The 14717-nt window shown below is 39.7% G+C and overlaps 1 protein-coding gene across 4 annotated transcripts in view; it reads right to left on the reverse strand.

Annotated features, from left to right (window-relative positions):
* Positions 1-14717, reverse strand: part of PARN (poly(A)-specific ribonuclease) — a 170353-nt gene that overhangs the window by 144104 nt on the left and 11532 nt on the right. For all 4 annotated transcript variants that reach the window (XR_007358919.2, XM_075132767.1, XM_048867743.2 and 1 more), the window contains exons 9-15: positions 14531-14569; positions 12767-12809; positions 11927-12007; positions 9362-9418; positions 7603-7680; positions 2474-2517; positions 1903-1945 (exon numbers count right to left, since the gene is read on the reverse strand). Coding sequence is in view for 3 of the 4 variants with exons in the window: in XM_075132767.1 (XP_074988868.1) it covers positions 1903-1945; positions 2474-2517; positions 7603-7680; positions 9362-9418; positions 11927-12007; positions 12767-12809; positions 14531-14569 (385 nt within the window). In the remaining variant the exon portion in view is untranslated. The remainder of the gene's footprint in view (positions 1-1902; positions 1946-2473; positions 2518-7602; positions 7681-9361; positions 9419-11926; positions 12008-12766; positions 12810-14530; positions 14570-14717) is intronic.

The raw sequence follows: 14717 nt of genomic DNA on the forward strand, positions 1-14717 counted from the left end.
TTCACCCAGTCCTGGGACACAGGAAAGTTTTGCAGAATGATCACTAGCCTGGCCATTCATTTCTCTAATTGATATGCCGGCTTTAGGAAGCGTTCACGCAGACTGCTCCCAGTATGCAAGGAGTATATATGTGCCGCAGAAGAACGTAAGTACATGCAAGCGACATTTCCTTCCAGTTGGAAACTTCTAAAAAGATGGAGTGTTTGCAAAACTCTAGGGCTTTAGTATCCAGATAAGCAAGCAACTTGAAGGACCTAATATTTGCTGGCATGAATGTGAGAAGAGCAGAGGTGAAAGTAAGCTGGTCCGGTCCGGCGTACTGGCAAGAAACTGCCGACCGTACCGGTAGGGCCGTTGATGGGGTAAGCAAAAGGGGCTGCTATTCCAGGGCCTGGCAATTTAAAAGGGTTCCAGCGGCCATTTAAAGGGCCCAGGGCTCTCAGCTGCCGCTGCTTCTACCATGTCAGCAGCCGAAGCCCAGAGCCCTTTAAATCACTGCCAGAGCCCAGGGTGGCGCCAGCTGGGCAGTGCGGAAAGGCTGGCTGGGGGATTTTGGCTCCAGCCCCGCCCCCTCTGCCCGAGCCTCCGCCCCTTCTGGGGACCCAGAGCCATCCCTCACCCAACCTTGCCCAGGACCCTGGCCGCCCTGCATAGTGGTAACTTATTTAAGTTACTTTCACCCCTGAAGAATAGGTCCACAAGAAGAAAGACAATTCAGGATGCAACAACTGTTATTCACAAAGCAAAACCATTCTACTAGTCTCTTTAATTAAGACCACAATTTAAACAGTAAAAGCAATATGCTTTTCGAATTTAGAGGACATCAAGTCAATACGTAACATATGCAGAAGTTAAGATTTGCAGCCAACTTAGAACAGGACAAAAATATAGCTAACTGCCCATATTTCTTTAAAAAGAAGTATTTATTCATAATTATGAATTAAATAGCTTTTTCCTTTAGTGCCCCATATTGTTCTTGAATAGACCACATATACTGCAAGCGAATGTGTGCCTAGAAATTTAAGGCTACCTTTAAGATATTGGTCCTACAAATATTGTTCCATTTATGCAACATATTGAATTGTTATCCTAGTGTGCGTATACACACACAAGAAGGGTTAGTTCGCCTATTTTGTGTATATACAACACGGAAATCAATTCTTACAGCTATGCCTAAAAAATTGTATTTTACTATACAGATAGAATGTGGCCATGATGAAATCCTACATTCAAATCAATAGTTTAGTATTATCATGGATATAAAATCCAGCAACTGTGGTACAACACAGCATTAAATTGAACTTTACTGAATACTCAGTTCAACTGAAATTTTAACGAGAGATTTTTAAAACGATATTTGAACAGTCAAATTAGTCTAAACACAAAAATGATGCACCTCGGACTCGAAAACCCAGAGTCCTGTTCAGGCAAAAATCCTGTTGATTGAGAGGATAGTTACCCAAGTAAGGACTGCAGGAATGGGGCCCCCAGAGTTCAAGGAAAATCATGATGGAGAGTTCATAAGACATTTTCTTGTATTAACTCACAGTAGAAATCCTAGAAGATTAGTTTTGGCAGAGTTAATTAAGAACTTTACATTTGTCCAGAACCTAAAGCTAACTGCTCAAGACCAGGCATTTAGTAGAGTTTTTACCATGGAAGAATGGAATTTAAAAAGTATCATAATTTGTTATTTTAAAGCTCATTTACTGTAGTTTTAGAAGGGTTAGATGAAAAAGTTTTTTACAACAGTATGAAGTCATCCTGCTACAACAGAGATAGTATTTATAAATGAAACATTCTATTATCCGTTGTCCTCTATCAAAATATTACTTATATTTCAGTACTCATTTAAAACTCACAAAAAAGATTAGACTATAGTTATTTACATTTGTAAGTTACCTTAAAAGGTTGCGTACTTGCCATCAGTTTAGTATCCAATAGTCTAAAAATGAAATTTAAGAGGTAAGAATGAATTGTTTTGTTTTTATAAAAAATTTTGCCAAACATTCAAGGATATTTTGTTTTATTCAGGGATAAACAACAACATTAAGATGCTGAAAGTCATTAACACAGATCTTTAGGGAGCATTAGAACTGAGCTATGTCCACTAGAAAAAGTCAACAGACTAAAAAGGTGAAGCTAGTAACATTAATAGCAAATGAACACTGGTCCCGATTCAATCAGGGTTCACAACAATTTTCATACAAAGAGAAGACAACTTGTAAAGGCTTCTCTTTGGCTAAGAAGTATTCTGACATGGGCGATGCAATCAGCAATGTCATAAATATGAATTAAAATGCAGACATTAAGATTATTTTTAAACTAAATTGTTCCTAAATCACTACATATTGTGATATGAGTCACAACCATAATTTTATGCTTAATTTAAGCAAGAAGATAGCTGGATACACTTTACTGACAGTTGATATCAGTGAAAAACTGCTCATTTGTAATTTGAAGATGAGCCTACCTGGGAAAGACACATGCCGCTAACTCCTTAAACTCGCTTAGGTCCTAAAATTCAAAACAAAGTTTTGTTACTGTCAAACCCGAAAAGTATAAAACTCATAAGATATTCTACTACCCTGAAATAAATATTGATCAAGAGATTCCAACCCTTTTATCCACTAAGATTTCTAAAGTAAGATCCAACGGCTGTACTTTTTTCTATTTCAAATCGAAGTGTACTTGATTACACTCTTTGAATGCCTGCTGACGCTCAGTTTTTATAGGATTATAACCTTTCAACTTATCACTGTTTTTTCATCTAAACCTTCTGCCACCCATCTCCAATATTTTGCTATGCAAAGATAACTGAAAAGGCTGCTACAGAAGATAAGCAGAAACTTTTAACCTGAAGAAGTCTGGTATAACCCAAACCCCACTTTCCATTAGAAGCAAGTGCTTTTCCCATCCCAATTTATCATACTAACGATGGCAGCCTCCATGTTCTGTCTGATATTAGAGCTAATCAACTACAGAAAACTGAAGAATTTAGTAAGTATTTCTTATATATTTTATAGTAGAGAATTAATTGAATGTTCATTTTCAGGAGATATTTTACTAGTGAAATGTTTGTTAAGTCATTGGCCCTTCCTTAGGATGGGTTTGTGTATGTCAACTCATTCTCTTAAACACTAACTCTTTGAGCCAATGAAGCATATGAACAGATGGTCACCTGGGGAAGGTTGAGAAAACCAATCCTCTGTATTCACGCAGAAATGGCAGTGAATCCGATAGTAGAGGCAAAGAGTCCATTCTCTGCAGCAGAGATTTATACCAGAACCCCACTCTATGCCCAATGAGGAGGGGGAAAGTAACCCAGCTAAAACCCTTATGAGGGGGCAGGAGGGGAGAAGTCACTGTGATGTTCTTGGGATCACCCAGACCAGTAAGCCATGGGTTGCCTTCATACTATGCTGGTATGGCTCAGAGCCCTGACACCAATAGACAGCTCCATCAAATTCACAAAGAGGTTGTGACAATCAGGGCTTAAACACTCCAAGGAGAGAACAGCGGGTCTGAACCTCACAGAGTAAGCAACTGAATCCATAGGTTGTATACAATGTTACGGTGTACAAAAATATGTTGAGTAAGGTCTTTTATGAAAGCCTGTAATGTTCTGAACTTGATGGTTTGAAATATGTATACAGACTGATTACGTAAATATGTATATAGAATACTATGCTCATGATATCTACTACAATTTCAAATACACCTCATAGCAGACAAGTAACCATCCACGGTACAACCTAGGAAAAGACAAATAATGAACCATTACAGTTAATGGGAAGACACAAGGGAATTTTCCCTGCTCTGAGAAACAATGAATTACCATAGTCAGGGGAGAAAAAACTGCAAGCCGTATTAAAAGGGAAGGTGGGGTTTGAAGTGAAAAGCATTGAACTGAGGGATAATTTCAACAGCAGAAGGGGCAGGGGTGGAGGGCGCTGCCTGCGAACACTGGATCTCATCACCTAAGGCTAGGGGGCAAGCTGGGAAACTGTTCAAAGGCAATAGGTAAGTTTGTATTAGAAAAAGGAATTTATTTAATATAGAAATGTTAAAGCATGAAGTTGCATCTTTATGTTTATATTCTGTAACTTGTTTGCTTTTTCCTTACTATTTCATCTTTGAATCTGAGATTATTTTATTAAATAAATGTTGTTTATTTTTATCCCAAGCAGGTCTCTGGTGTGCCAACTGTGTGGAGGGGAGAGGGATATCTCAGTGGTTTGAGCATTGGCCAGTGTTATGAGTTCAATCCTTGAGGGGGCCATTTAGGGATCTGGGGCAAAAATTGGGGATTGGTCCTGCTTTGAGCAGGGGGTTGGACTAGATGACCTCCTCAAGTCCCTTCCAACCCTGGTATTCTATGAGTGTCTCTGCTAAAGTGTGCTGATGGCTGAGGGCTGTTTCCACACTTTTGGGGGTGACGAATCAGAAGGGAAGAGTCCCAGTGTCTCATGCTTTAGAACTCAGGTTAGACAAATTTGGGGAGGCTCAGGACCAGAAGGGCTGTTGGAGTCGCCCTGCAAGGAGTAATTAAACTGGTAGAAGCCAGGGTGAGTCTTTGTTGGCTGGCTGGTAGTGTCAGGGCTCTGAGTCATAGCAGCACAGCATTAAGGCACGCAAAGTTACAAGGGAGGCTGATCTGGATGATCCCAAGAATATCAGTCATTACTCACTCTTCCCGGTGCCTGAAAATCTCCACCACAAATACAAGTCCTAACTCACTCTGCCCCTTCTCTCTCAGCTGCCAACCTTCGTCCACAACAGAAGCCAAAATTGCCTTAATGATGGCCTTGGATTCTGGGTCTCCCTATTTCCACAGGTAAATAGGGCCAACGCAAGCGCAAGTTACAACTTCTGAATGACTCAACAGCATCAAAGCCTGGTCATTTGTAGGAGTAGGTAAAGAAAAATCAGCCTACACCATAATAACCATATTGGCCAAAATCTGAGGACTTCAGAAGCAGTGACAGCAGCCTCACCTGCGCTTTAGTAACTAAAAAGGCCAAGTTACACCACTGTCTAAAGATGGTTTCTTGAGCAAGTGACTCCCTATTTGCTTATGGGCCAACATAGTTCAAACAGGCTCCAACCCACTTCCCCCACATCTAATAGCCAAGTCTCGCATGCAGCCTCACCCCAAAAAGCCTCCAAAGTTTAGGATGCTTGTACAAGACACAGGTGATCCATTTCCAGCCAGATCTCTTGCTTCCTCAAAGACTAGTACTGTACCCTTACCCACCTAGCACAAAATTAGGCCAGGCTAGTAGATTAGGACTTCTTAAATAATCAGAACACCCTCCCCCTCCAATATTCCAGTACTGCAATTCCCATCCTTATAACCAATTTGATTTTATCCCCCAACTTCTGCCATTAGATTTCATAATGTCATCTCCATATCACAACTCAGCTTCTAGATAACATCACAGAAGAGAACTTTCTTTTTAAAATACAGCAAACGAAAGTAAAAACACTTCCATTAATGCTAGAGGCCTTATTAAGATATAAAAAGTAAGCAATTTAAAAATAAACCATAATATAATGCACCTAATTACCCAATTACTGAAGCAGCATTGAGGGCCAAGAGCTGCAAGTACACAATTCACTTCAAGTTTTATGTTCACTTTCTGATAAAGGAAAACTAGGATTTCCTACAACTTAAATTTTCAACTGCCATAGAGCATTGCAACTCCTGATCACTGAAGACAATTCTGCCCTTTAACAATTATACTCTTTAGCATTATTCATGCTCCATAGAAAACTGCCATTTCCAATTAGCTTTCCTGCACTGTAAATACTTAGCAATATGGGATTATAAAGGATAAAGGTGATGAATGTAACAGATCTTTAGTCAGACTAGGTTTTCAATTACAGTCACTTCATGAAGGTTATTAGTTTTATACTCAAATCTCTTAATTAAAAATGGCTCAAGGACAATAAGAAAGGACATATACTCAATTATACATTGGTTGACATTTTAAAGCTTTCAGGACAAATGCTTTTAAAAGTGATTGAAGTATACTGTTAGAGATGCTATAGTACATAAAGTCACATACTAGAGTTGACTTTTATTTGCACTCAACTTACGTGTTTCAACAACATACAAGTAATACCCTGAATCCTCACCACTTTAACTGCTGCTCCACATTGAGCAGATATTTTCAGAGAACTATCCACATTGACTCCAAGATCTTTTCCTTGAGTGGCAACAGCTACTTTAGACCCCATCATTTTGATTGTATAGTTGGGATTATGTTTTCCAATGTGCATTACTTCGCATTTATCAACATTGCATTTCATCTGCCATTTTGTTGCCCAGTCACCAATTTTGTGAGATCCTTTTCTAACTCTTTGCACTCAGCTTATGACTTAACTGTCTTGAGTAGTTTAGTATCAGCTGCAAATTTTGCCACCTCATTGTTCACCCCTTTTTCCAGATCATTGATGACTATATTAAACAGCACTCATCCCATTACCGATCCTTGGAGGATCCCACTATTGACGTCTCTCCACTGTGAAATCTGACCATTTATTTCTACCTTTTGTTTCCTACCTTTTAATGAGTTACTGATCAATGACAGGACCTTTCCTCTTATCCCATGACTGCTTACTTTGCTTAAGCGTCTTTGGTGAGAGACGTTGTCAAAGGCTTTCTAAAAGTTCAAGTACACTATATCCATTGGATCCTTGTCTACATTTGTTGACCCTAGGGTGACCAGATGTCCCGATTTTGTAGGAACAGTCCTGATATTTGGAGCTTTGTCTTATATAGGCGCCTATTACCCCCACTCCCACCCCAATTTTTCACACTTGCTATCTGGTCACCCTAGTTGACACCCTCAAAAAATTTGAATAGATTGGTGAGGCAGGATGTCCCCTTCAAAAGCCGCATTGACTCTTCAACATATTGTGTTCATCTATGCGTCTGATCATTCTATTCTTTATTATAGTTTCAACCAATTTGTGTAGTACTGAAGTTAGGCTTACAGGCCTGTAATTGTCAGGATGGCTTCTTGAGCCTTTTTTTTTTTAAATCAGCATTACATTTGCTCTCCACCAGTCTTCTGGTAGAGACTAATTTAAGCAATAAGTAAGTAAGCAGTTCTGCAATTTCATGTTTGAGTTCCTTCAGAATTCTTGGGTGACTACCATCTGCTCATGAGATTTCAAATTACTGTTGAATTTATCAGTTTGTTCCAAAACCTCCTCTACTGACACCTCAATCTAGGAGGGTCCCCCAGATCTGCCAACTAAAAAGAACGGCTAGGTGTGGGAAACTCCCCTCCTTTGCATCTCTCCTTGCATCTACCTGTGGCACTTCATACAAAGATATATGGTTACCAAATGGATGATGGAGTTAATTTCAGCCCTAAACTGCAAACTCTCCCTAGTAGAGAGTTTAAGAAAACTGAATGAACTATGGGCCAGTATCTCCAGAGAGCACACAGATTTCTAATAGCATTTTATTCTATTTCAGTTTGTTCAATACACCCTAGTAAGCTTCCATCCACAATAGATTTCAGACGAATTACTTCAAATTTCAGGATACATTTTATAAATTACCTGAAGACTGACAAGGCCACTTACTTCAGGCAGAGGACAATAAAACTGGTGGATAGTGTGCATGACATCCAGTAGCATGTTGTGTCCAACAACAAGTTTGCCCTAAAGAAAGAGACCATTATATGAGTGAATGACATTTCGAACTACTGTATACAAAATAGGTTACAGAAAAGGCTCTGGTGCAGTTTCACTCAGTTTTCAATTCATTACATTTTAACTTCAAACTACCATACTGAATCACAAGCATATTCTTTACAGTTCAAGTATCTGTTATCTGTACATTGGTAGTGCCAATAAGAAGAGGAGAGAGGGCTATTGTGGCAAGCACTGTACAAAAACGATGAGTCCTGTTCTAAAGAGCAAAGCAAAACCACTTTAAATCCTATTTTGAATATTTAGGTAGAAAATAATCAGTCTGTTGATTTTTTTCTTTCTGTGGTTATGTTTTTTACCTTGTTGTTACAGCCAAAACAAGAGCTATGTCCTTTCTGAAAAAAATTAAATGACTCAGAATCTTGTTAACTGCCATAAGAAATTGGTATTATTCACTGTTTAAAAGATCTAATGCAGAGGTGTAGCAAAATTTCCTATTACTAAAAACTTTTTAAAAGGAACACACTACACCTATCTTCCATATCAAAGCATTGCCATAACAAAAAATCTTAATTAAAGTTGATAATGTACATCAAGTAGAGCCTTGCATGGATACAAAATTTATATCCATGGATACGGATATCCACGGAGCTGCAAGGCTCTACTAGGAACCGCTGCAGTGAAAGTAGCAGCATGTCAGGCTGCTGCTCACAGAAGCCAGCATCCCGCCCACGCAGCTCCTCTGGGGTGGATATACCATCCCCAGCCCCGCCCATTGGGACAGGCACCAAGCTCACTGGCAGCTGCCCCAGTCTCACTAGTGTGCGAGAGCAGCTTGCATACTCCCATATGGTGGCCCAACATGCTGCTGCTTTCACCGTTGTGGTTCATGGAAGAACACAGCAGCTCCACAAATATGCACTTTAGATTCAAGAATATACATTTTGTATCCATGCGGGGCTCTAAAGTTACATACATTTGAGTCGTACTTCATTAGTATTTGCTTATTTGTACAATTTAGTAGTAATTTAGTAGTCATACTCTAAGTGAATTATCAATTTTTTACTGTTAACTACATTGGGATTCCCTGAGACCTTTTCCACTCAGCTTAACCAGAACACTTCAACCAGTTCTCTGGGAGCTAAAAAACTCAGTTCGACTCCAGATTTCATCACTAAAGTTCATTTGCCATATAGTAAAGCTACACTGAGCTTATCAAACAAAAACAGGGAGGTGGATGCAGGGTATATCACACCTCCGAACATACACAGAAACCCTCTCCCTTCATATATCTCACTGCACTTTCTATATATGACATCACATTTTTGTATTGGCTTGATTATTTTGCAAAAACCAATCCCTGTGCTGCATGCTCTGTCCATACATTGTTGATCTTGACCTCTTCTCTGCATTCTTAATTAATCTTGTCCATTGCTAGTAAATGGTTCCCTGGATGTTCTCCCTCTTACCTTAGCTGGCTCAGACATTCTGTTTTTTTAGCCTACTGACCTATTAACTTATCTTATTTAGTACAAAAGTTCTCTTTTCAGCCTGATGATCCGTTTACCTCTCTAATCCTATTTTCCAAGTAATGAGACTTCCCTCCAGGTGTTAATTACTCATGTCAGGCCAGGCCTCAGCTGAAAACTAAAGAAATATATGAAAAAAAGCAATGTGTTGGTTAACTTACAGAATTAGCAATGGCATGAATAACTCTGGAAAATCCCACTGCATCACTGAGCTCTTCCTGTAAGCAAAATATCAAGTATCAAGTATAAATGCAAATAATGGACAGCAATGTCTGTATATTGCAACAAGACAATATCCCTTCAACTCCATCTCAAATTAAAGGTCCCCCATTCTGTATACTCCATAAAATGATAATCAGATAAGACCCTTGGAAATGTATTTAGGTGAAGGAATCCCCTAAGAAAGCTGGAAAAGAGGGGCTGGGGCTCCAAACATCAGGTACAGCCCCTGCTTTTTTTCAAGCCCACTTTAGTCCTCATACAAGGAAATAGTGGTGGGGTCCCAGCAATGGGCTGGGACCAAGTTGAAAAGTGGGAGGGCTGACGGCAGCCCTCAAAAGTGGGAATAATTAACGAAAGAATGAATCTGCACTGTATGACTCATCGCCAGATATGTTAAGTGAATGAAGTTGCAGCCTAAATGAGTCACATTCATTACATTTTGTCTTTCTTCCTTTCCTTTCTTCCTTTCTGTGGCCAGAACCAAGGTAGTAGCCCTCTGATTGCTCTTAGAACAATGCATTTTTATTGGGCTAGTGTACAGTAAGGAATATTTTTACATTAAAAGTATTACTTCAGCAACATGCTACAGTACCAATTTGGTGCACCAACTTCACTTAGAAGCATCACAAGACTTCCATTTAAGTATCAGTGCTCAGTAATTGTAGATAATTTATTTAAGGCTTAAATGTTTCATACATGTAGAACCTGCAGATCTGGTAGAGGAAATTCATGTAAGGATATAGAGAGCAAGTGCAAGGGAAGATGTTTGAGCACTGGAAACCCACTCTATGCCAGAGGCAGGCAAACTTTTTGTTCTGAGGGCCACATCGGGTTTCCGAAATTATATAATGGATCAGTTAGGGGAGGCTGTGCCTCCCCAAACAGCCAGGCGTGGTCCAGCCCCCCCCCAAACAGCCAGGCGTGGTCCACCCCGCCCCCCCGGGACTCCTGCCCCATCCAACCCCCCCCATTCCCTGTCCCCTGATGGCCCCGCCAGAACTCCTGCCCCATCCACACACACACCCGCTCCCTGTCCCCTGACTGGCCCCCGCCGCCCCATCCAACCTCTCCTCTCATTCCCGACTGCCCCCACAGGACCCCTGCCCCATCCAACCACCCCTTCTCCCTGTCCTCTGCCCACCCCCAGAACCCCTGCCGGACTGCCCCATCCAAACGCCCCCACCCCCCATTCCTGACTGCCCCTCCAGGACCCCTGCCCCCATTCAAACTCCTTGTTCCCTGCCCTCTGACTGCCCCGCCCTCTAGCCACACCCCTGCCCCCTGACCACCACCCCGAACTCCACTGCGCTCTATCCAACCCCCCTGCACCGGTGGCTTGCGGCGCTACAGCCGTGCCACCCAGAGCACCAGGACAGGCAGCCATGCTGCCTGGCTGGAGTCAGCCACGCTACCACGCAGCACAGAGCACCATGTCAGGCTGCAGCTCTGCAGCCCCGTCGCCCAGAGCATTGCGCCAGCGGCACAGTGAGCTGAGGCTGCAGGGGAGGTTGAACAGCAGGGAAGGAGTCAGGGCTAGCCTCCCAGGCCAGGAGCTCAGGGGCCAGGCAGGAGGGTCCCCATGGGCCAGATATGGCCTGCAGGCCATAGCATGCTCACCTCTGCTTTATGCTCATTCTAATGGTAAGAGGACAATACTAAAAAAGGCTTTGATCCTCTTACTTTATCCCTTATTAATCCACGTTAAGAGCTACTAAGAACACTTTTTAACATTTATGGGGAACCTCAGTCTCTGTAGTTATGACTGGATAAGTTCTACTGTGACTAGTCAATTAATTCCTAGCACAGAAGCATTTGATGTCCCAAAGAAAAGAATTATAAGCACTAAAAATCCATTACAGCAGGCAATTCAGTACTGCAAGCCATACATCTGGAACTGTATGCCCAGTTTCAGATCTATCCTGGACAGACTGAAACAGACAGCTATTAAAGTCTTCTCTAATTCTCATTAAAAAGAATAACCGAGGTACCTAATGTTATGAGGGGTACAGTAAAAAAAACACTCAGGCTTTCCTTTTGACACCAATTCAAAGAAAGAAAATAAGGTGTCACTTTAGTTTGAAAATAGTACAAGGAAACACCTTTCAGAATGCAGTTAGCTACTACTGAAGGTTTTCAAATACTGTAGCAAGATTTTAAGAGACAAGTAATGATAAACATCTTCTAGCTATGCTTACTAAGATAAAGGTAACTGAATATGCTCCATGACATCAGCAGAGAGCCATAGTGAGCAGGTACAAATATTATCCCCCTCCACTTCCATCATCCACAGCACTGCTTACTTAGTCAAGCGCATCCCTGATTTTTCCTTCCTCTGAAAGATCAGATATCACCAATGCAAGAGGCAGGATACTGGAGTTGAGAGGTGGGGAAATTTCAGTGTCATAAGCATATGGAATTCAAGTCAGTCAGGTCTCTTCCCCAATTCCAACATTTCAATTAAAATGAACAGCATTAAGAAAGAACAAGGACACTAAACATTTTACCTGTTCTTTAGCTTGTTTCTGCTGTTCTCTTCTTTTGCGCTCTTCTTCATCTACCTTGCTAATGACAATGTATCTTTCCTTCTGAAAGCAGTAATGGCATAAGTAAATTATTCCAGGAATAGCTTGACAAAGAAAGTGAAAAACTAAAACAGAATCCCAACACTAATACATAAACCAATCACAATTTGCTATCTAAATTTCCACTGCAAATATAGCTAAATTGCATCCATTATACTCAGAGTTTCGCTGCAACAGTTTACCTACTAATATTACAGTGTTTCTTTTATAAACTCTTATTTTTTTCTAGGGACTTATAATTTTAACAAGGCTATCCAAACTGAATCTACTCACATAACGAAGCCTAAGGACAATACACTTTTTGGTTGGAATGAAAACATTTACCATACTAAGTTCCCCTATAACTTTAGGTTTTAATCAGGTGATTTGGGGTTCATATTGTTTACCTAGCTCTTTGGGAAAAAGTTAATGTTTAATATCTGCTGCAATTATTGTTCTGTTATCAAACCACTCAGCTGACCAAGACTTCATACTCTCAATGTACTGAATGTTAGATTGACTAAGTATTTAAAATAGCCATTATACTTTCCACTCACACACTTAATATAAGTCATATATTTGTATTTATACCTCATGGATTTTAAAGTCAGACCACTAAGGTTATTCAAAAGTATTTCATCACAGTTTAATGAAAGTTTAAAAGTTTGGATAACAAAGCTTCAGCAGGCAAATTTAGAGCTCAAGTAATATGAAATTTCATTAGGACTGAGATTTTCCTTACACAGAACAACAATTTAAGACAGTATGTTGTTAATTAATTACCTTCTCTGTCTCCAGAGTTTCAACATGGATACCTTTTGGGTACCTACAGCAAATAGTGAAAGGTAAAGTACAGTTTATGGACTAATTTGGCAGTATACTGTTTAGTATACTGAAGCTCCCATCTTCAACTAGGCTAATTTTCATAGCTACACAACTTGTAGTAAGGTTACAGACAGGTTTAATATTAAATGCAAAAACTATTAAGGCAGCTTTTAACCAAAGTGAAGTTGGCAAATTCAAAGTACCAAGCTATTCAATAATTTTGCCTTCTTGTATCTCAAGAATTTCAACAATTAGTGTTAGTATATTAAGAAAATAAAACTATGCAGATAGCTGAACAACTGTTCCTGAGAGAACTCTAACTCAATTTCTTGACTTCAGTGCGATTAAATCAATCTGTGTAATCTGATGTTGGGTTAAAGTACTGCTTGTGCATTCTTTCAGAACGAGAAACTTATTCAAAAAAGCAGTTACTAAGTTACCCGTTCAGGAATGCACATACACTCAGATTTCACAGGGAGCCCTCATTGTGCAGTGTGGGTGTAGGCAAAGCAGTTTTAAAAAAAAAAATCTGCCACAATGATAAAAAAATGCAAAATGCCATTATTTCAATGTGCAGATACTCTAAATACATGTTTGGATACCGTATATACTCATTCATAAGCCAAATATTTTTGGTAAAAAAGTGACACATCAAAGAGCAGGGGTCAGCTTATAAACGGGTCTACACCAAAATTTGACGATTTTCAACTCTATGAAATCATTGAATTGAATATCTAATACATTGTTGTTTTGCTTACCTGGAGCATCTGCAGGCATGGAGCCCCTACTTCCGCAGCTCCCATTGGCTGGTAACGGCGAACCGCAGCCACAGGGAACTGAGGAGCTCCATGCCGTCAGACACTCCAGGCAAACAAAACGCCCTGACCCACCAGCGGCTTACCCTGACGGGCCGGGAGCCAAAGTTTGCCAACCCCTGAAATATAGGGTTGGCTTATGAAAGGGTCATACAGTTTTTATTATTTTTACCAGTCCATCTGGAGGGTCAACTTATAAACGAATGGGCTAATGAACGAGTATATACGGTAACTTCCTCATGTGCATCAAAACATTTTGAAAATATATTTGTTAAACAGCTTAAAGACCTCATCCCATCTCCATTAGTCAAATGGCTTCTTCAACAGCTTTTTTATCTGTTTTTAAAATACAATTTACTTCTAAGATGAGAATCAGCACAAAACAATTTTAGCTAAGAACAGTCTCTAAAGACAGGATTTTAAGAACTACTGCCAACTTGAAACAATCTCCCACAATATCACCCATAAATATAAGAGCACCATCAACACCCTATAGAACTAATTATCATTCAAATTAATCCCACTATCTATGCAGGAATACATTCCTCCTCTTCAGTTGTTTGCAATAACTGCACACTGTATGTTAAGAGTCACATGTTATTACATAACACTAATCTGCTACATTGTACTGTTCAATTTACAACTATTTTAATAGTTGTAAGTGATAGAATAGAAATATGCTCAATTTAAAAAAAAAAAAAAGGATTCTAATGAACCACTAAGAACTCCACACTTGTAAGTATTAGTTCAGTTTAACCACATTACAAGACTGTTTCTCTTCTTAAGCAATCTAAACATAATGGATATGAGATTAACCGTAGATCAGCTTTTTATCCAGATTTTTTCATGTTAAAAAACAGCACAGATATACAGTAGGTAAGGTAAGAAATTAACACTAGTAACTTACTTCCAGCTCAAAGTCTGATAAATTAGTTTCCTCTGAAATCTTTAAAAGCAGAAAAGAGTAATGTTATTAATGGTTCTCATATATAAATATTTCGAAGTCAAATAAAGACAAATTTATGTTAAAAATTCAGGCAGTGAACATAAAACAGCTCATGGTGTTATCACATGGTATCTTAAAAGGCATTTAA

The sequence above is a fragment of the Caretta caretta genome, chromosome 10, assembly GCF_965140235.1.
Source record: "Caretta caretta isolate rCarCar2 chromosome 10, rCarCar1.hap1, whole genome shotgun sequence".
Classification (NCBI taxonomy): Eukaryota; Metazoa; Chordata; order Testudines; family Cheloniidae; genus Caretta; species Caretta caretta.